This window comes from Hemiscyllium ocellatum, chromosome 3 (assembly GCF_020745735.1).
Source record: "Hemiscyllium ocellatum isolate sHemOce1 chromosome 3, sHemOce1.pat.X.cur, whole genome shotgun sequence".
In the NCBI taxonomy this organism is placed as follows: domain Eukaryota; kingdom Metazoa; phylum Chordata; class Chondrichthyes; order Orectolobiformes; family Hemiscylliidae; genus Hemiscyllium; species Hemiscyllium ocellatum.
Window position 1 is genome coordinate 5,089,202 of NC_083403.1, and position 23,645 is coordinate 5,112,846.

General features: G+C 42.6%; 1 protein-coding gene across 1 annotated transcript in view; it reads right to left on the minus strand.

Annotated features, from left to right (window-relative positions):
- LOC132832876 (dynein axonemal heavy chain 6-like) overlaps positions 1-23,645 on the minus strand; it is a 670,564-nt gene that overhangs the window by 589,970 nt on the left and 56,949 nt on the right. The window contains exons 7-9 of the mRNA XM_060851082.1: positions 20,692-20,830; positions 5,011-5,142; positions 2,802-3,058 (exon numbers count right to left, since the gene is read on the minus strand). Coding sequence (XP_060707065.1) covers positions 2,802-3,058; positions 5,011-5,142; positions 20,692-20,830 — 528 coding nt within the window. The remainder of the gene's footprint in view (positions 1-2,801; positions 3,059-5,010; positions 5,143-20,691; positions 20,831-23,645) is intronic.

Below are 23,645 nucleotides of genomic sequence, written 5' to 3' on the forward strand. Positions count from 1 at the left end.
GCAGGATCACCCTCTATTAAATCCATGCTGCCTATCCCTAATCAACCTCTTCCTTTCCAAGTCTTGATTAATCCCCTCCCTTAGAATTTTTCCAATAAGTTCCTTCCCACCTCATCAGACCAACTGGTCGGCAATTACCTGGCCTATCCCTGATGCCCTTCTTGAACAGAGGAACCACATTAATTATCCTCCAACCATCGGGCACTTCACCTGTGGCCAGGGAAGTATGAGGTATCTCTGCCAGGGCCCCAGCAATTTCCTCACTTGCCTCCCATAGCAGCCTGAAATATATCCCATCAAGCCCTGGGAATTTAAGCTCCTTTATGCCCACTAAAACATCTAATATCTCCTCTTTATTCATCTTAACATGTTCTGCAATATCCCAACTGAAATCCCCAGATGCAATGTCTTTCTCCTCTGTATGTGGAGGTGCTAGTTATTGACTGGGGTGGACAAGATCTGAAGTCACATGATGCCAGGCTATAGTCCAACAGATTTAGCTGAAATCAAAAGCTTTTGGAGCGTTGCTCCTTCATCACGTTGATGAAGCAGCAGCTCTCTGAGAGCTTGTGATTTCAAATAAACCTGTTGAACGATAGCCTGGCATCATGTGACTTTTGACATTTCTCCTCTGTGAATTCAGATGAGAAGTATTAATTTCAGTCCTCACCCATGTCCACTGGTTCCACACACAAGTTGCCCCTTTGGTCTCTCGAAGGCCCATTCCTTCCCTGGTAATCCTCTTATTCCTACTGTACCTATAAAATGGCTCAGCATTTTCCTTAATCCTTTCTGCCCAAGATATTTCATGGCTCCTCTCTCCCCCCAGTTTCTCTTTTAACACACCCTACCCTCTCTATACTTTGGAAGGGCCACTCCTGTTTTAATGCGTTATACCTAACATATGCTTCCTTTTTCTTTATCAAACTCTCAATATCCCTTGACACCCAGGCTTCCCTGGATTTGCTGTCCTTCACTCTTTGAGGAAGATACTGGCCTTGAATTTTCATTATGCTACGTTTAAAAAACTCTCATTTTCCAAATATAGACTTCCATGCAAGTAGCTGCTCCTGGTCTGAATCTGCCAGATCCTGTCCAATGATATTGAAATTGGCTTTCCCCTATTTACACACTTAATGTCTGCTTTGTCCTTCCCTTTTCCATAAGGACTGAAACGGACAGCATTATGGTCAATATTCCCAAAATGCTCATCCACTGACACTTTAACTACGTCAATTGATGCATTTTATTGACAGCTTTATGAACTGCTGGGAGAATTGTTTCCATGAAGTAGTTTTTGAATCAACATTTTCATTGTTGGATGAACATTTCAGGGAAGTATCAGAAGTGTTATAGGGTTTGGTGAATGCTGGAAGAATTGTATAGAGGGTCATGAATAAACAGGGATGTATGTTAGGATGTGGGGAGATCGAAGGGGAATGAGATGTGTGGAATGGTAATGGGTGGGTATAAAGGTTGCACAGGGTGCATAGAAGGGGCAAGAGGGATATACATATATTGACTATACCAGAAATGTTGAGAACTTGGTCGATATCTAATGAAGGTGGCCATTGCAAGATACCAGACTCAGTCTCAACCTGTTTACAATGTCACTTCAGGTCTGCTTCAAATGGAGGTAGCCCAGTTTCCAAACTATGCATGCTGCTTTGAGAGAAATAGATGCAGGTTTATGGAAAATTCTCAACTCCTATTTGCCACCTCAAAGATGCAAATCTGTGCTGTTAACTATGTTTCTGTCTCCACTGATGCTGCCAGACCCGTTGAGTATTTCCAACATTTTGGTTTTAATTTCAGACTTCCATCACCCTCAATATTTTGCTTTCGCATCATTGGTTCTCTGCTGCTGTTTCATATGAGCATACAAGTTAGACCATTCCATCCATCAAGCCAGCTCTGCTGTTCAATAAGATCACAGATGATTTGATTGTAATCTTAAATCCACATTCCCACTTACCCCTGATAACCTTTCACTCCCTTGCTTTACAAGAATCAATCTACTTCTGTCTTTAAAATACTCTAGGGCTCGACTTGAATAGACACTGCCATCTTTTCAGGGAGAGAGTTCCAAAGACTTATTGTCCTCTGAAAGAAAATATTTTGCCTAATTTCTGTTTTAGATGGGAATACATTGTTTTTTAAACTGCCATCAGTTGGGAAAGGGTAATTAGCCAGAACCCATGAGGGACCATATTTAACCTTTCATTTAAAGAGAGACAATGATTCTCTTACTTGAAGGGGATTATTTTATGCCAAGTAATGGGCAAGCTGGCCTCCATGATCTACTACTACACAAGAAATGAATCAAAGGCATGCACATCATCCTGCAACACACTATTGCTATGTACCTGACTGAGCTAACCGTACATCTGCAATGATTAATAGAACTGTGAATAGCTGAGAACCAGTTGTTTCCTGTGAGAATCACTTCGTTCTCTCCGTCTTTTCTCCCAGCCACATTTTTTAAAGATTAGGCAGTGGACTTCTTTTGGATTGCTCCAGCCATGTGGTTTGCAATTTTCTTCTGAAGTTAGGCTAGTCAATTCGGAGACTTTCATTCCCATCTTAGATATTGGAAGGATTTACAGTCTGTAATCAACCTGTTTGGCCCCATTATGAACACAATTTCTTCGGCTAAGATATCCTGGTATACATTGTAATCCTGAAGCTTCCGATCCAAAGTTAAGGATGCTACTGCTACATCACAGGACCACATCCAATTTGAATACAAAGCTATTAACCCAATTTTATGTTTACTAATAACCTCAATACTCACTCCTCACCTCAGCAATTCCTCATTCCTTCTCTCATCTGTTGAGGTCCTCATATATGAATCAGTCAAGGCATCCAATAAAAGTTGAACGGCAGTTTTAACCAGGCGACAGACCAGCTCCTGGAACAGGTGGTCCATGAGCTTCAGGAACTTGAAGAACAGTGCAAGGAGTGGTCTGGACTCAATAATTTCAGTCAATACAGGCCTTTCAATGGAATCACCGGGCTCTGCTCGGAATACATTCCCAAATCCTTCCATTTTGGCTTTCTGCAGAGGAAGAATTAGTAAGAAGTATAAAGAATATATATTAAAATTGCCTTTCCATTAATTTTTAGGGGAAATATGCCTTATTTTTCGAAGAAGAAAGAAAAACCCCTTTGGATCTCTCATATAGTCATCTGAAGTTATTTAAATGTTTTGTTCTTTTCAAAATGACAAAAGAAACATTCATTTGAGAAAGAAAAAATCCATATACTCCTAAAGTGACGTGATTGACAGGTTATCTAGTCGTGAAATAAATGCTACCTGTTTGTTTCAGCTCCCCTGAGCCCAATATCAATGTTTAGTTGAGTTTCAAAAGATAGAAGCTCGAAGAACATCAGATCATATACGAACACATGATTAAGGAACAGGAGTTGGCTATTTAACTCCTAGAATTGTCCCATCAGTCAATAAAATCCTATTTGATAGATTGTAACCTCAAATCTGCATTACCATCTGGTCTGAGGCCTCAGGATACAGGGTTGACCTTGAAGACTGTTGAAGGCGGGCATAAACCGCCCCGTGTTTACCGTGGAGCAAGGCCCACATCGGGAAAACCAGCAGTAACCATTTTAAGCCAGCAGTATCCATTTTAAAGCAAACAGTATTTATTTTAAGACAGCAGCTGCCAGCCCGACCACGTGATCAGGAGAAGGGGACCCAAAGACAGATCCAAATACACACCAGACCAGACACTAGTCAGGACTCCAGACAAAGGTCATGACTCACAGATCGAAACCCACCTTATAATCTCGTCAAGGTCCCAACTGACACACACCCATAATCTGATCATGCAAAACAGTCCTACACAAAAGGCAAACACCAAACAAACAGGATGAACCTAACAGACACTTTGGAAGTAACAAAGGGGGGTGCTAGCCTCCAGCCCTCACGGAGAGACAAGCAGATAGCACCCAGACCCATTCACATAAAGATAAATAGCACACTTTTTGTGTATGCTGCCGACTCTCCGAGGACGGCAGGAAGCTTGACATTCACACATACTCCAGCCATGAGTACCACCATTCATACTCATTCATACCCAATCTCCTACATCCTGACTCAGGAAGTATATAACTTGTAACATCGCACGGGAAACGTTAGAGCGATCGAGATCCAAACCTCGGTTGGTCTCCGCCAGCGTTACATACTTTAATAAAGTTACTGATTGTCGAACCGCACTCTGGGCTCGGACTGAGGTCATTTCATCCGCGCTAACACGGTGATGTGAAGAAAGTTTTTGCACACTGAGGAACTGACCCTGTGGAATTCTCTACCACCACCAGTGGAGGACAAGTCACTGAATGTATTTAAGGAAGAAATATATTTAGAGATTTCTATGTCAAAGGATACCAGGGAAGCACACATGTACCGTATTGAGGTAGAGGATTAGTCATGTTCATGTTGAATGATGGAATGTGTTCAACAGGCCGAATGGCACATCCTTGCTCCTATTTTCGTGCTTTTACGTAACAAAGTGTTTGCTGAATTACCTATTAGATTTAGTCATAGAATTACAGAGATGTACAGCAAGAAACAGACCCTTCGGTTCAACTTTTTCATGCCGGCCAGATTTCCTAAATTAACCCAGTCTCACTTGTCAGCACTTGGCCCATTAAAAAAAAACTAAAATATTCCCAATGACTTCTGTTTTTGAACTATTTGATTACGTAAGGGGTACAAATCAAAGAGAGCAAATTGCGCCCCGGCAAGTTCTGACTGAATGGTAGAACAAACTGGAGGGACTAGGTGGCTTGTTCCTATGCTTTTTTTATTGAGACTAACTTGCTGTGAATAAGCTGCCAGAGCCACTATCGATTGCAACCTCCTTACTGGGCCTCTGGAGCTGTTCACTGCCTTTAGTGTTCGTATTGCTCAGCTGCCCCAAAGGGACTTACAATTACTTGCAGTTTACAATTGAAGGCAGGGCTAGAGGTGATTAAAAGCTGCGCCATTACCTCCAGACAGGCCTCTTTGACCGATTGAATGATTTTGTATCTGAGTTCACAAAGCTTCTTCAGTGCATGGTTACACTGTTCAGATTGGATTTCAGCAAACTCCTCACATGAATAGGTATTCGTTCCATCCAACTGAAAGTGAAAAACATAAAATTGATGATAAAAATTCCATGGAATCATGTCAGGCAGAGGTCACTCTCTCACATATTAGATGCAGCTTGGAGAACAGATTGTTCGCTATAATCCTTCAACTTTCTCCATCATCCAAAACACATCCATTTCTAAGAAAAGAAAGTCTTCCCAATTCACTCAGCACTGGGCCCTCAGATTTCTATTAATCCAGCTCTCTACCTCCATGTATGTTTCCGTACCTCTCGATTTGCTCCTGGACCCCCACCTCCAACTTTGACATTCTAGTCTCCATTAAAACAATTACTCTCTTTCAGTTTTGTCACACCCAGTACAGTGCCTGCCTCCATTGGCTGAAGTTTAAGGGACACAGACCTGAACAAAGTGGCAGACAATGGTTTGGTTATCTCCTGCTGCATCAGGATAGATCACATAAAGTTTGGTCAGGCCCTGTTCCCATTTCAGAAATGTGCTCACCACTCCACAATCAGCCTGGATGTAAAGTGTATCCTTGGCAAGATTCTCCCATGGCAGGCTGCCTTCTTAATCCTCTCCACTATCACCTCCAAGAACAAATGTGAGGAGCTTATGGTTCCTTTTCTTCGCAAGATTGAGACAATCCAATCACTTCCATTCCTCCCCTTGAGTCCACAATCATCCCCTAACGTTTCTAGGCCTGAACTTGTTTCCTTCTTCAGCTTCTTTCCTATCTCTCTTTATCCCTCTACAAGCTTGTCTACCCCATTGTTGCTGATCCTTTCTTCCTTACTTTTAATAGACTACTGACTACTTCCTGGTTCTCATGCTAATTGACAATCGTCCTATCCTCATACTCTGTCCCTTTCTCCTTCAAATCTGCCATCATCACCTCTCAAAGAAACTGACTCCTGATCCCACCATCCTTGCAAACTATTGGCCTGTCTCCAGTGTCTCTTTTCTCACCAAAGTCAAAAAATGTGCTGTCCCTTCCCAAGTATGTGCCTATCTTTTCATAGAATTATAGTTTCCTTACAGAGTGGAATCAGACTACTTGGCCCATCAAGTTCACACTGACCCTTTGAAGAGTATCTTTCCTACACCAACCTCATTATGCTATCCCTGTAATCCTGCAATTCCCATGGCTAACCACCCTAACCTGCACATCTTTAGATTGAGGGAGGAATCCTAAAGGAAACCAATGCAGCCATGGGGAGAGTGTACAGACTCCACACAGACAGTTGCCTGAGGCTGGAATCGAATCCAGGTCCCTGGGTGCTGTGAAGTAGCAGTGCTAGCCACTGAGCCACTGCACCGCCACTTCCAGGTTTAAATCCCTCCATTACCACATGGAACTAGCCCTTACTGAGGTCACAAAGAACATTGTTAGGTTAGGAATAATGCAGCGATCTCTAAGGAGGGTGCCTGTAACCAGAAAGGTGGATTGAAGTGTGTATACTTCAATGCCAGAAGTATAAGGAATAAGGTAGGTGAACTTGCAGCGTGGGTTGGTACCTGGGACTTCGATGTTGTGGCCATTACAGAGACGTGGGTAGAACAGGGACAAGAATGGCTGTTGCACGTTCCAGGGTTCAAATGTTTTAGTAGGATCAGACATGGGGGTAAAAAAGGGGGAGGAGTGGCATTACTTGTCAAAGACAGTATCACAGCAGTGGAATGGACGATGGAAGAGGACTTGCCATCTGAGGTAGTTTGGGCTGAGGTTAGAAATAGGAAAGGTGAGGTCACCCTGTTAGGTGTTTTCTACAGGCCTCCTAATAGTCCTAGAGAAGTAGAGGATAATATTGCGAGGATGATTCAGGAAAAGAGTGAAGGTAGCAGGGTGGTTGTTATGGGGGACTTTAACTTCCCAGATATTGACTGGGAGAGCTATAGCTCGAGTTCATTAGATGGGTCGGTGTTTGTACAATGTGTGCAGGAGGGTTTCCTGACACAATATGTCGACAGGCCAACAAGAGGGGAGGCTATATTGGATTTGGTTCTAGGTAATGAACCAGGCCAGGTGTTGGACTTGGAGGTAGGTGAGCACTTCGGGGACAGTGACCACAACTCGGTGACTTTTACTTTAGTGATGGAGAGGGATAATCGTGTGCCACAGGGCAAGAGCTATAGCTGGGGGCAGGGAAATTATGATGCAGTGAGGCATGACTTAGGATGTGTGGATTGGAAAAACAGGCTTCAAGAGAAGAACACTAATGAGATGTGGGGAGTGTTCAAGGAGCAGCTACTGCGTGTCCTCGATAGGTATGTACCAGTCAGGCATGGTGTAAAGGGCCTTGTGAGGCAGCCGTGGTTTAGTAAGGAATTGGAGTCCCTTGTGAAAGGGAAGAAGGCGGCATATGTAAAGATGAGGCGTGAAGGTTCAGTAGGGGCGATTGAGAGTTATAAGGTAGCCAGGAAGGAGCTAAAGAGGGAGCTAAGAAAAGCGAGAAGGGGACATGAAAAGTCTTTAGCTGGTAGGATTAGGGAAAACCCAAAGGCTTTCTATAGGTATGTCAAGAATAAAAGGATGACTAGGGTAGGTATCGGTCCTGTCAAGGATAGTAGTGGGAAGTTGTGTGTGGAGGCGGAGGAGATTGGAGAGACATTAAATCAGTACTTTTCATCAGTATTCACTCAGGAACAGGACACTGTTGCTGATGTGAATATGGAATCACAAATAATTAGAATGGATGCCCTGGAAATATGCAGGGAAGAGGTTTTGGGAATATTGGAAAGGATGAATATAGATAAGTCTCCTGGGCCTGATGGCATTTACCCCAGGATCCTATGGGAAGCTAGGGAGGAGATAGCAGAGCCATTGGCCTGGATTTTTATGTCGTCGTTGTCAACAGGAATAGTACCAGAGGACTGGAGGATAGCGAATGTGGTCCCATTGTTCAAGAAAGGGAGTAGGGATAGCCCTAGCAACTATAGGCCAGTGAGTCTGACTTCAGTGGTGGGCAAAGTCTTAGAGAGAATGGTAAGGGATAAGATTTATGAACATCTGGGTAGGAATAACGTGATCAGGGATAGCCAGCATGGTTTTGTGAAGGGCAGGTCGTGCCTCACAAACCTTATTGAGTTCTTTGAGAAGGTGACCAAGGAAGTGGATGAGGGTAAAGCAGTAGATGTTGTGTATATGGATTTTAGTAAGGCGTTCGATAAGGTTCCCCATGGTAGGCTAATGCTAAAACTTCGGAGGTATGGCATTGAGGATACATTAGAGGTTTGGATTAGGAATTGGCTGGCTGGAAGGAGACAGAGGGTAGTAGTTGATGGATTATGTTCATCTTGGAGCGCAGTTACTAGCGGTGTACCACAAGGATCTGTTTTGGGACCATTGCTTTTTGTTATCTTTATAAATGATCTAGAGGAAGGACTTGAAAGCTGGGTAAGCAAGTTTGCGGATGACACAAAAGTCGGTGGAGTTGTGGATAGTGAGGAAGGAAGTGGTAGGTTACAGCGGGATATAGATAAGTTGCAGAGCTGGGCGGAAATGTGGCAAATGGAATTCAATGTAGCTAAGTGCGAAGTCGTTCACTTTGGTAGGAATAACAAGATGATGGATTACTGGGCTAATGGTAGGCTACTTGGTAGTGTGGATGAGCAGAGGGATCTTGGTGTCCATGTACACAGATCTCTGAAAGTTGCCACCCAGGTAAATAGTGCTGTGAGGAAGGCATATGGTGTACTGGGCTTTATTGGCAGAGGAATTGAGTTCCGGAGTCCTGAGGTCATGTTGCAGTTGTATAGGACTCTGGTGCGGCCTCATCTGGAGTATTGTGTGCAGTTTTGGTCGCCATACTATAGGAAGGATGTGGAAGCTTTAGAACGAGTGCAGAGGAGGTTTACCAGGATGTTGCCTGGAATGGTAGGAAAATCTTATGAGGAAAGGCTGAGGCACTTGGGGCTGTTCTCATTGGAGAAGAGAAGGTTTAGGGGAGATCTGATAGAAGTGTATAAGATGATTAGGGGTTTAGATAGGGTAGATACTAAGAACCTTTTACCGCTAATGGAGTCAGGTGTTACTAGGGGACATAGCTTTAAATTAAGGGGTGGTAGGTATAGGACAGATGTTAGGGGTAGATTCTTCACACAGCGGGTTGTGAGTTCATGGAATGCCCTGCCCGTATCAGTGGTGAACTCTCCTTCTTTATGGTCATTTAAGCGGGCATTGGATAGGCATTTGGAAGTTATTGGGCTAGTATAGGTTAGGTAGGATTCGGTCGGCGCAACATCGAGGGCCGAAGGGCCTGTACTGCGCTGTATCCTTCTATGTTCTATGTTCTATTGTATACTCTTTTGTCCTTTGAAACTTTGACACAGTTCATTGCACAATTCTTCAATGTTTCTCCACTGTCACCCAGCTGGGTGGGACAGCACCCACCAGGTTCCAAATATTCATGTGCAGTCAGAGAATGGCTGTTATAGTCTCTCTCCTTGCTGTTGAACATGACCTCGGCTGGCCTACAGGCCCTTCCTGTCGTATGCTGCTGGTCACCCAAAAAGCATGTCAGTTTTCACATGTATGCAGCATCTAGGCTGACCTCACCACATTCTCTCTTGACCCCTCTACGACCCTAAGTGGATGGACTGCTTATTGACAAATCATTACAATACAAGCAGAAGGTTACTCCACTTCAATATTTTTAGTTAAAAATCACACAACACCAGGTTTTAATCCAACAGGTTTAATTGGAAACACTAGCTTTTGGAGCGCTGCTCCTTCATCGGGTGGTTGTACCCCAGTCCAACACCAGCACCTCCAAATCACTTAAATATATAGAAAACTGAAGCCACTGTTTTTGTTTCTCAATATAAACTCCGCATTTTAGAGACTGACACCATTCTTCTCTCTGACAATAAACTGTCTCAGGCTGAACCAGACAATTTGCGACATCAGTGTCGTGCTTGAACCTTGTTAAAAATCCCACACCAGGTTTAATTAGAAACACACTAGCTTTCGGAGCACCACTCATTCATCAGGTGGTTGTGCTTGAACCTGAGATACATTTCAAAGAAAGATACCTCTGTAACATGCCCAAGTACTTGCCTCGTTTTTTCCTCTGCTGAAACACGCCTCATGCCTTGGCTACCTCTAGACTTGACTATTCCAATCAAGTCCTGGTCAACCTCCCACATTCTAGATTCCAGAAACCTGAAGTTACCCAAGTTTTCTAACTTGTGTTTTAACTAACACCTGAAAATGTGTTGCTGGTTAAAGCCCAGCAGCTCAGGCAGCATCCAAGGAACAGGAAATTCGACGTTTCAGGCAAAAGCCCTTCATCAGGAAAGATACGTTTAACTAACACCTTGCTAATACAAGCCACTTAGCAAAGGACTGATGGGTGAACAAGACAAGGATACGGGGAGCAGAATTTTGGATGAACTGGAGGTCATGGGGGGATGAAAAGTGGGAGCTGAGCACTGGAATGCTACGTTTTGAACAAAACGCTTAGATTATAATTTCAACAGGAGATGTGTTGAAGAAGGAGTGGAAATAGACAATAATAGGAGATGGATGTCAGTGGTCATGGTGATGGACAGAACATGGGACCTCAAGCTCATTTAGTATCAAATAGGATGCTGAGGTGGAAAAGGTGGATCGCCAGCTCTTCATGTGAACTAAAGAAGGAGGCATGGCGGTTTATGGTGGGGAAGGAAAATACCTACAGGAATAGTGCCAGAAGACTGGAGGATAGCAAATGTCCTCTAGTTCAAGAAGGGGAGTAGAGACAACCCTGCAAATTATAGACGTGTGAGCCTTACTTCGGTTGTGGGTAAAGTGTTAGAAAGGGTTATAAGAGATAGGATTTATAACCATCTAAAGAGGAATAAGTTTGATTAGGGACTTGTGAAGGGTAGGTCGTGCCTCACAAACCTTATTGAGTTTTTTGAGAAGACCTAATAGGTAGATGATGGTAAAGCTGTTGATGTGGTGTATATGGATTTCTGTAAGGCGTTTGATAAGGTTCCCCATGGTAGGTTATTGCACAAAATACGGAGGCATGGGATTGAGGGTGATTTAGTGGTTTGGATCAGAAATCGGCTGGCTGATGGTGGTTGATGGAAAATGTTCATCCTAGAGTTCAGTTACTAGTGGTGTACTGCAAGGATCTGTTTTGGGTCCACTATTGTTTGTCATTTTTATAAATGATCTAGGTGAGGGCAGAGAAGGATGGATAAGGTCAGTAGAGTTGTGGATAGTAACAAAGGATGTTGTAGGTTACAGAGGGACATAGATAAGCTGCAGAGCTGGCCTGAGAGGTGGCAAATGGAGTTTAATGTGGAGAAGTGTGAGGTGATTCACTTTGGAATGAGTAACTTAAATGCAGGGTATTGGGCTAATGATAAGATTGTTGGCAGTGTAGATGAGCAGAGAGATCTCAATGTCCAGGTACATCGATCCTTGAAAGTTGCCACCCAGGTTGATAGGGCTGTTAAGAAGGCATACGGTGTGTTAGCTTTTATTGGTAGAGGGATTGACTTACGGAACCATGAGGTTATGCTGCAGTTGTATGAAACTTTAGTGCACCAACACTTGGAGTATTGTGTACAGTCTGGTCACCGCATTATAGAAAAGGTGTGGAAACTTTGGAAAGGGTTCAGAGGAGATATACTAAGATGTTGCCTGGTATGGAGGGAAGACCTTACAAGGAAAGGCTGAGGGACTTGAGGTTGTTTTTATTAGAGTGAAGAAGATTGAGAGGTGACTTAATTGAGATAACTAAGATAATCAGAGGGTTAGATAGGTTGGAAGGTGAGAGCTTTTTTTCTTGGATGGTGATGGCTAGCATGAGAGGACATAGCTTTAAATTGAGGGGTGACAAGTATAAGTCAGATGTCAGAGGTAGTTTCATTACTCAGAGAGTAGTAGGGGCAAGGAACACACTGCCTGCAACAGCAGTAGACTCGCCAACTTTAAGGGCATTTAAATGGGCATTGGATAGGCATATGGACAAGAATGGAATAGTGTAGGTTAGATGGGCTTCAGATTGATTTCTTCGGTCAGCGCAATATCAAGGGCCGAAGGGCCTATACTGCATGTTCTCTTGAATACCATGGAGATCAACCGTCTGTGTTACTGTTGGTGAACGGAGGTGAAAGGATACACCAGGCCAGTCTTCTGGTGTGTCAGTTTGAGTATTGACTAGATTTTACATCCATGACATTTCCTGTAAGTAGAAATGTTTTCACAATTGTTCTTTCTTCCCTCAGTACAATTTTCTAAAGTAGTCCGCTTGAGAAGAATGATCAAGTCAATAAAATAACTACTGTGCAGTGAGCTGTTAAGGATTCCAATCCATTGGAACCTTTCCCTCAACTAGCAAATTTTGGAATATTATGACCAATGGATCCATTATCTCTGCTGCCACATCCTTTAAGATCCTAGGATGTAGGCCATCAGGCCCTGGGGACTTGTCCGTCTTCAATCCCAATAGATGGTCCAGTAATTTTACCCCAACCTCTGCACCACCTGTTACTTTTGCGAGGGTAATAATGGTATCCATCATTAATACTGTTACAACATATAATGTGACATCTCTGCCATGTCTGTATTCCTCAATATTAATTCCCCAGTCTCATTTTCAAATGGGCCAATATTTATTTCTCTTTCTTTCCTTAAAGAACTTTTGCTATCTATTTTTATATTTGTTTTTTGATCTGTTCTTCTTTAATTATTTACCTTTGCTCTTTTTATTACCTTTTTTGAAATTCTTTGTTGAACCTTAACAGTTTCTTCCAGCCTACCACTCATCTTTGCAATATGATATGTCTTAGTGTTGTCTTCATACAGTCATAGAGATGTACAGCATCGAAACAGACCCTTCGGTCCAACCCGTCCATGCCGACCAGATATCCCAACCCAATCTAGTCCCACCTGCCAGCACCCAGCACATAACCCTCCAAACCCTTCCTATTCATATACCCATCCAAATGTCTCTAAAATGTTGCAATTGTACCTGCCTCCACCACATCCTCTGGCAGCTCATTTCATACACTTACCACCCTCTGCGTGAAAAAGTTGCTCCTTAGGTCTCTTTTATATCTTTCCCCTCTCACCCAAAACCTATGCCCTCGAGTTCTGGACTCCCCGACCCCAGGGAAACGACTTTGTCTATTTATTCTATCCATGCCCCTTATAATTTTATAAACCTCTGTAAGGTCACCCCTCAACCTCCGACGCTCCAGGGAAAACAACCCCAGCTTATCAGCCTCTCCCTGTAGCTCAGATCCTCCAACCCTTGAAACATCCTTGTAAATCTTTTCTGAATCCTTTCAAGTTTCACAACAACTTTCCGATAGGAAGGAGACCAGAATTGCACACAATATTCCACCAGTGGCCTAGCCAATATCCTGTACAACCTCAACATGACCTCATAAATCCTGTACACAATACTCTGACCAATAAAGGAAAGCATACTAAACGGTGCCTTCACTATCCTATCTACCTGCAACTCCAATTTCATGGAGCTATGAATCTGCACTCCAAGGTCTCTTTGTTCAGCAACATTCCCTAGGACCTTACCATTAAGTGTATAAGTTCTGCTAAGATTTGCTTTCCCAAAATGCAGCACCTTGCATTTATCTGAATTAAACTCCATCTGCCACTTCTCAGTCCATTGGCCCATCTGGTCCTGGTCCTGTTGTAATCTGAGGTAACCCTCTTCGCTGTCCACTACACCTCCAATTTTGGTCTTAATTGCAAACTTACTAACTGTACCTCTTATGCTCGCATCCAAATCATTTATGTAAATTACAAAAAGTAGAGGGCCCAGCATCGATCCTTGTGGCACTCCATTCCTGATGAAGGGCTCTGGCCCGAAACGTCGAATTTCCTGTTCCTTGGATGCTGCCTAACCTGCTGTGCTTTAACCAGCAACACATTTTCAGCACTCCAATGGTCACAGGCATCCAGTATGAAAAACAACCCTCCACCACCAACCTCTGTCTTCTACCTTTGAGCCAGTTCTGTATCCAAATGGCTAGTTCTCCCTGTATTCCATGAGATCTAACCTTGCTAATCAGTCTCCCATGGGGAACCTTGTCGAACGCCTTACTGAAGTCCATATAGATCACATCTATTGCTCTTCTCTCATCAATATTCTTTGTTACTTCTTCAAAAAAACTCAATCAAGTTAGTGAGACATGATTTCCCACGCACAAAGCCATGTTGCCTATCCCTAATCAGTCCTTGCCTTTCCAAATACATGTACATCCTGTCTCTCAGGATTCCCTCCAACAACTTGCCCACCAACGAGGTCAGGCTCACAGTCTATAGTTCCCTGGCTTGTCTTTACCGCCCTTCTTAAACAGTGGCACCACGTTAGCCAACCTCCAGTCTTCCAGCACCTCACGTGTGACTATCAATGATACAAATATCTCAGCAAGTGGCTGGCTCCATATCCTTTTCCACAGTAAATACTGATGCCAAATATTCATTTATTATCTCCCCCATTTTCTGTGGGTCCGCACAAAGGCTGCCATGCTGTTCTTTGAGGGGCCTTATTCTCTCCCTAGTCACCCTTTTGTCCTTAATATATTTGTAAAAAGCCTTTGGATTCTCCTTAATTCTATTAGCCAAAGCTATCTCATGTCCCTGTTTTGCCCTCCTGATTTCCCTCTTAAGTATACTCCTACTTTCTTTATACTCTTCTAAGGATTCACTCGATCTACCCTGTCTATACCTGATATATGCTTCCTTCTTTCTCTTAACCAAACCCTCAATTTCTTCAGTCATCCAGCATTCCCTATACCTACCAGCCTTTCATTTCACCCTGACAGGAATATACTTTCTCTGGATTCTTGTTATCTCAGTTCTGAAGGCTTCCCACTTTCCAGCCGTCCCTTTACCTGCGAACATCTGCCTCCAATCAGCTTTCGAAAGTTCTTGCCTAATACCGTCAAAATTGGCCTTTCTTCAATTTAGAACTTCAACTTTTAGATCTGGTTTATCCTTTTCCATCACTATTTTAAAACAAATAGAATTATGGTCGCTGGCCCCAAAGTGCTCCCCCACTGACACCTCAGAGGATAGAGCAGATGAATGCATGGCAGAGGAGATGGTGTATAGTAGAAGGATTCACATTTTTGGATGATTGGAATCTCTTTTTGGTAGAAGTGACCTGTACAAGAAGGACGGATTGCACCTAAATTGGAAGGGGACAAATATATTAACAGGGAAATTTGCTAGAGCTGCTCAGGAGGATTTAAACTAGTAATGTGGAGGGGTGGGACCCAGGGAGACAGTGAGGAAAGACATCAATCTGAGACTGATACAATTGATAATAGAAACGAGTCAAACAGTCAGGGCAGGCAGGGACAAGGTAGGACTAATAAATTAAACTGCATTTATTTCAATGCAAGGGGCCTAACAGGAAAGGCAGATGAACTCAGAGCATGGTTAGGAACATGGGACTGGGATATCATGGCAATTACAGAAACATGGCTCAGGATGGGCAGGACTGGCAGCTTAATGTTCCAGGATACAAATGCTACAGGAAGGATAGAAAGGGAGGCAAGAGAGGAAGGGGAGTGGCATTTTTGATAAGGGATAGCATTACAGCTGTGCTGAGGGATGATATTCCTGGAAATACATCTAGGGAAGTTATTTGGGTGGAGCTGAAAAACAAGAAAGGGATGATCACCTTATTGGGATTGTATTATAGACCTCCTAATAGTCAGAGGGAAATTGAGGAACAAATTTGTAAGGAGATCTCAGCTATCTGTAAGAATAAAAGGGTGGCTATGGTAGGGGATTTTAATTTTCCAAACATAGACTGGGACTGCCATAGTGTTAAGGGTTTAGATGGAGAGGAATTTATTCAGTGTGTACAAGAAAAATTTCTGAATCAGTATGTGGACGTACCCACTAGAGAAGGTGCAAAACCTGCCCTACATTTGGGAAATAAGGCAGGGCAGGTGACTGAGGTGTCAGTGGGGGAGCACTTTGGGGCCAATAACCATAGTTCTATTAGTGATGGAAAAGGAGAAACCAGATCTAAAAGTTGAAGTTCTAAATTGGAGAATGGCCAATTTTGGCGTTATTAGGCAAGAATTTTTGAAGGCTGATTGGGGGCAGGTATTCGCAGGTAAAGTACAGCTGGACAATGGGAAGCCTTCACAAATGAGATAACAAGAACCCAGAGAAAGTATATTCCTGTCAGGGTGAAAGAAAAGGCTGGTAGGTATAGGGAATGCTGAATGACTAAAAAACTGAGGGTTTGGATAAGAAAAAGAAGGCAGTACATGTAAAGTGCAGACAGGATAGATCGAGTGAACCCTTAGAAGAGTATAAAGAAAGTAGGAGTATACTTCAGAGGGAAATCTGGAAGGCAAAAAGGGAATACGAGATAGCTTTGGCAAACAGAATTAAGGAGAATATAAAGGGATTTTACAAATACGTTAAGGACAAAAGGGTAACTCGGGAGAGAATAGGGCCCCTCAAAGATCAGCAAGGCGGCCTTTGTGTGGAGCCGCAGAAAATGGGGGAGGTACTAAATGAGTATTTTGCATCAGTATTTACTGTGGAAAAAGGATATGGAAGATATAGACCAGTGAGCCTGACCTTGGTGGTGGGCAAGTTGTTGGAGGGAATCCTGAGAGACAGGATGTACATGTATTTGGAACGGCAAGGACTGATTAGGGATAGTCAACATGGCTTTGTGCGTGGGAAATCATGTCTCATAAACGTGATTGAATTTTTTGAGGAAGTAACAAAGAGGATTGATGAGGGCAGAGCAGTAGATGTGATCCATATGGACTTCAGTAAGGCGTTCGACAAGGTTCCCCATGGGAGACTGATTAGCAAGGTTAGATCTCATGGAATATAGGGAGAACTAGCCATTTGAATACAGAACTGGCTCAAAGGTAGAAGACAAATTTTGTCATTTACCGAAATGATTTGGATGCGAGCATAAGAGGTGAGGAACATTTGAGGATCTGGGACTATACTTGATGGAGTTTAGAAGGATGAGGGAGACCTGATTGAAACTAACAGAATACTGAATAGCATGGATAGAGTAGACATTGGGAAGGTGTTTCTATGAGCAGGAGAGATTGGACTCGAGGACATAGCCTTAGAGTAAAGGGAAGATCCTTTGGAATGGAGCCAAGGAGAAACATCTTTCACCAGAGAGTGGTAAATCTGTGGAATTCATTGCCATAGAAGGCTATGAAGGCTAGGTCATTGAGTATATTTAAAACAGAGATCGGTAAGTTCTTAATTGCCGAGGAAATCAAAGGGAGAAAGAGGGAAAATGTGCTTAAAAAGCTATCAGCTATGATTAAATGGCAGAGCAGACTTGATGGGGTGGATAGCTTAATGTCTGCTCTTATTGGTCTTCTGGTTTAATTAAAAGTCTGTAATTAAGAGTCTAATGATGACAAAGAATCTGTTGTTGCCATAAAAGTCCATCTGGTTCAATAACCCCCTCTCGGGAAGAAACATTGCTGTCCTTACCTGTTCTGACCTACATATGACTCAAGATCAATAACAATGTGGTTGGCATTTAACAGCCCCCTTGGAAGTGCTTAGTGAACCATTCAATTGGATCAACTGCTAAAAATGTTTCAAAAAATGAATGAAACTGGCTAGCCCTCAGCATCAGAATTGACAGCAACAAACACAGTTCAGCCAACACTGCAAAGTCTTCTTTGCAAACATCTGGAGGCTAGTGCCAAAATTGGGAGCAGTGTCACAGACTACTCAAGCCACAACCCAACATAGTCATACTCACAGAATTGTACCTGACAGACAATGTCCCAGATATCACCATCACTATCCCTGGGTATGATATTTCCTGAACCACCAACATGACAGACTCAGTGGAGGTGGCGGCACAGTGGGATACAATCAGCAGGGAGTTGCCCTGAAAGTCCGCAAGATTAAGTGACTTCAGGTTAAACATGGACAAGAAAACTTCCTACGGATTTCCACATACAATTCTCTCTCTCAGCTGATGGATTAGTATTCCTCCACGTTGAACAACACTTGCAAAAGCACCGAAGGTGGTAAGGGCACAGAGTGTACTCTAGGTGGGGGATTTCACGTCCAGCACCAAGAGTGGCTCAGCAGTAGTATTACTACTGATTGAGCTGGTCAGGTCTGCAGCAGGTGGTGAGACAAGCATCGAGAGAGGAAAACATACTTGGCATCATCCTAACCAATCAGCCGGCTGCAGTTTCAGCTGTCAATGATAGTATTGGTAAGAGTAACCAGCATACAATTCTTATGGAGTGCACGTACCGTCTTCATATTGCTATGAAGTTGTAGGCGTGAACTGTACCTTTAAGAGAAAGCTGGCAAACACCTAGCAAAGTACTAAGTATGCTGAAAAATTTAAAAATGTAACATTTGGCTGTGAAACAAATAGCTGGGCTGAAAATGTGTTGCTGGAAAAGCGCAGCAGGTCAGGCAGCATTCAAAGAGCAGGAGAATCGACGTTTCGGGCATGAGCCCTTCTTCAGGAAAGTTTCGGGCTCATGCCCAAAACGTCAATTCTCCTCTCTTTGGATGCTGCCTGACCTGCTGTGCTTTCCCAGCAACACATTTTCAGCTCTGATCTCCAGCATCTGCAGTCCTCACTTTCTCCTCAAACAAATAGCTGAGCTGAGTTGCTATGTTACACAACAAATTTGGGTTTGGCCAATCAGTTTAAATTGTGCCACAAGGTACCAAAATCCAATCAAATTTGAATTTTACTGTTTTAACAACATCAAAGCAATGAGACAATCCAATATTCTGGGGTATATAGATCAGGCATTTTAAACAGTTAGCTACAGCGGCAAACAGCACCAATAGATTGCCCACAGAGACACTCTCTGAAAGGTACCTGTTCATATGAAATCTGTGAAACAGAAGGCAGAAGAAAAGAAGACAGGAAGACACAGAAGAGGATCAACACAGCTGACTGGTTTTCAAATTTGATGCTTTTGTAAATCTTAATCTGGGGGTTTTATCAGATCACTATATTGTTATTGAGGGGGAGGTAGATAAATCGATCTTATAGTGTCGGTAGTTGTTGTTTAATATTCTATTGTCTTGGAGTTAAAGAATTAATTGTTTATTTTTATTTAAATTGTGAGATTTGGGTCTTTCTTTATCATTCATACATTAATAGATTACGAGGGTGAGGTCAGCTTCTCTGTGTGTCTGCTTTAGTTTGCAGAAGGATTTACCCCATGTCATAACAATATCAAGGATGACTCCATTGTATTGCATGGCATTATTGCCATACTAAATAGGATAACTTCAAATATATCTAGCAATAGCCAATGGGCTGAGAAGTGGCAGATGGAGTTTAATTCAAATAAATGTGAGATGCTGCATTTTGGGAAAGCAAATCTGAGCAGGACTTATACACTTAATGGTAAGGTCCTAGGGAGTGTTGCTGACCAAAGAGGCCTTGGAGAGCAGGTTCATAGCTCCTTGAAATTGGAGTCGCAGATAGACAGGATAGTGAAGAAGGCATTTGGTATGCTTTCCTTTATTGGTCAGAGTATTGACTACAGGATTTGGGAGGTCATGTTGCGGTTGTACAGGACATTGGAATATTGTGTGCAATTCTGGTCTCCTTCCTATCGGAAAGATGTTGTGAAACTTGAAAGGGTTCAGAAAAGATTTACAAGGATATTGCCAGGGTTAGAGAATCTGAGCTACAGGGAGAGGCTGAACAGGTTGGAGCTGTTTTCCCTGGACCGTCGGAGGCTGGGGGGGTGACCTTTAGAGGTTTACAAAGTTATGAGGGGCATGGATAGGATAAATAAACAAAGTCTTTTCCCTGGGGTTGGCGAGTCCAGAACTAGAGGGCATAGGTTTAGGGTGAGAGGGGAAAGATATAAAAGAGACCTAAGGGACAACTTTTCATGCAGAGGGTGGTACATGTATGGAATGAGCTGCCAGAGGATGTGGTGGAGACTGGTACAATTGCAACATTTAAGAGGCATTTGGATGGGTATATGAATAGGAAGGGTTTGGAGGGATATGGGCCAGGTGCTGGCAGGTGGGACTAGATTGGGTTGAGATATCTGGTCGGCATGGATGGGTTGGACCGAAGGGTCTCTTTCCATGCTGTACATTTCTATGACTTTATGGCTAATACAACTTACCAATACAATTGAGCCAAAGAACAAGCCTGTATCAATGAAAGGTGGATGAGGGCAAGCCAGGAGCATCACTAAAATTGGGGTGACAACCTGGTGAAGCTACATAATGAACTACTGTATGCCAAACAATATCAGCAGCAAGTGATCAACAGAGCTAGGAGTGCCAAGTGATTATCCATTATCTCCTCCAGATGTTCCCAGCATCATGGGTGCAAGTCTTTAGCAATTCAATTCACTCTATGTGATACCAAGTAGTAGTGACACTAAGCTATACCCCTTTCTTTTTTGCCTCTCTGAGGGGTACTCAGTTTGACATCTGAAAAGCAGCACCTCTGCTACTTGCAATGCTCCCTCAATGCTGTACTGGGCAGGGAATGTCATCCTGGATTTTGTGCTTAAGCCTCTGGTGTGGGGCTTGAACTTTCTAATGAAGAGACAAAAGAGATACAGAGTTACCAGATATACCTTCACAAAGACAATAGCATCTTCACCAGTTCCCAGACCTCCATTGCTCGAGCTGGCATTTTCACACAGGGCACGGATATAATACAGACAACGTCGAAAGATTTCATCGGCGAGAAACAGTTGCTTTGTCATAATCATCCTGGCAACCAAAAACAGAATCCATAAGTGAAGATGGGAAAGTGAAAAAAAGATTGAAGCGCTTAGCGAGAGAAGCTTCTCATAGGGCACAGCTGAGCTAAAGTGGAAGCTTTACTTTCCATCTCACAATTTTGTTTTTGGATTTTGTTAGGAATGGAGAAGTTTAGCCACAGGGAAAGATTGAAAAGAATGGGCTGATTTCTTTGGAACAGAGGAAGTTTTTGGGAGGTATAATTGCACAAATAAAGTTATGAGGGCTGAAAATGTGTTGCTGGAAAAGTGCAGCAGGTCAGGCAGCATCCAAGGAACAGGAGATTCGACGTTTCGGGCAGAAGAATCCTGAAGATTCCTGAAGAAGGGCTTATGCACGAAACGTCGAATCTCCTGTTCCTTGGATGCTGCCTGACCTGCTGCACTTTTCCAGCAACACATTTTCAACTCAGATCTCCAGCATCTGCAGACCTCACTTTCTCCTTAAAGTTATGAGGGGCTTGGATCAATTAGATAAAGATGGCATACGTCCTTTGGTTGAGAAGTTAATAACCAAGGGGCATATTGCAAAGTAACTGGTGGAAAAATTAGAGATAAGTTGCCCAAAGGATTCTGGAGAGCTAGAACACATTGTTGCAAGGCTTTTTTTCTTATAATTTGGACTAGGGTGTACAAAGTTAAAAATCACACAACGCCAGATTATAGTCCAACAGGTTTAATTGGAAGCACTAGCTTTCAGAGCGCCACTCCATCAGGTGGTTGTGCCACCTGATGAAGGAGCAACGCTCCAAAAGCTAGTGCTTCCAATTAAACCTGTTGGACTATAGCCTGGTGTTGGTGTGATTTTTAACTTTTTTCTTATACTCCTCCATCAAATATGGGTGTCGCTGTCAAGGCCAGCATTTGTTGTTCAACCCTAATGACTCCAGAATTGATTAGGTTAGACCATTTCAGTGGCACTTACAAGTCAACCACATTGCTGTGACTCTGGAGTTACACACAGGCTGGACTGGGTAAAAGCAACAAATTGCTTTTCCTGAACACATTAGTAAACCAGGAAGATTATTTCATAGTCACCATTACGAGGATTGGTTTCTCAATTTTAGATTGGTGAGTTGAATTTAAATTGATGGAATTTGAATCTATGCCACTATAGCATTGGTCCAGGCCTATGGATTACTAAACAAGTGACATTACCAGACGCGATCATCTCCTCATAAAACTTGGAGGAAGCAGAAATACTCAATGAATTTATAAAGTAATCGGATAAGTACTTAAGTTGCTCTGAGATGTTGAGCAACAACTGTAACATTAAAATTAGGCTGGTTAGGTCATTTTCTCTTTCAGTACAAAATGGCCTACTTCTATGTAGTGGGTATGGTGTTATCTACTAATGACACATAAATAGGCACATATATATGCACGCACACACATATATACACTGAAATCTCACACATACATGTCTGACACAAAATATACAGACATCACACACCATTGATGTCTCTCTCTCTCTGACACTTACACAAGCACACTCACATATCACACACACACACACACACACACACACACACACACACACACACACACACACACACACACACACACACCTATTTTAATCTAGTGATTTATTATATAATGAAGGCCTGACCCAAGACAATTCTGGAAACAGAATGAGAATACCTTTTAAAGGTAATGGACATAGAAAAAAGGCTTTCGGGTTGATGGGCCAAATTGGGAAAGGCAGTTTAAGGGAATGGAGTGAAAAGATTTTCATTAAAGACTTGGCATTGTCATCACTCCCTACATAAGCGTGGCACCAGAAAGCTATACAGTTCCACAATCTTTATTCATACAGGATCTGTAGAACTCTTATCTGACAACAACCTTCAGCTTTGAGTTTCATGGGCATGGTAATCATCAGCAAGACAGACGTCTACGTACCATTTCTTGCTCACTTCATGGCAATCTGAATGGTGTAGCATTCCAAAGTTCCTTTACAATTGACTAAACAGTAACACCTTATTGCACAGTTTGGCCACTACAGGAAAAACACCCGGCTCTGTAGTGTTTTAAGATATTTATGCAAGTACTCCCTGGTTTGCAAATATGTTTCATTTTTAAATTTGTTCACAAATCATATGCAAATAGGAACACAATGTACAACAATATAAAATAGGAGTATGCGGAAACATTCATATGATGGATCTTTATTTTAAAGATTAAGACATGTCTGTAAGGGATTGCCTTCATAATTAAGAGCATTTATAAGTCAGATGTTCATTAATCGGGGACCTCCTGTATAGTTGTCCAGGTTTTAGACAATAATAGCCAGTAGAAACAGGACCTCCAAGGATTCCTGTCTCCTTTTCTCTCAAACAGAAAATCTGGCATCTTCCTGAGAGTGATTTGCCCCTTCTCCTCACAAGCATTCTTTGTGTTCCTCTTTATTTCTGCTTTCTCTTTGTGTCTGCCTCTGTGTGTTGATTACCTTCACCTTCCAGTTCCTCTGCTATATATCTCATTTCTGCCTGCAGCTGGCCTTTTGTGTTTTCTAGGCACACATCTTCTACCTTAACTTGTTTTCCTACTGGTGCTGCTTCCAGGTCAAGGGTTGCTAGGTCATGTGAACAAGCATTTCATATTATCCAAACAGATTACAATTGATTAAAACTCTTGAAAGTCCCTTTCAAACAATCTTGTAAATATGTACAGGCTCAATATGCCTTTTAAAGAAATTATATAATTTCCATATTATACTGCTTCCAGGCCAAATGCCAACACGCATCTTTTAAATAAATCAGTGAATACCTTCTCTCAAAGTCACT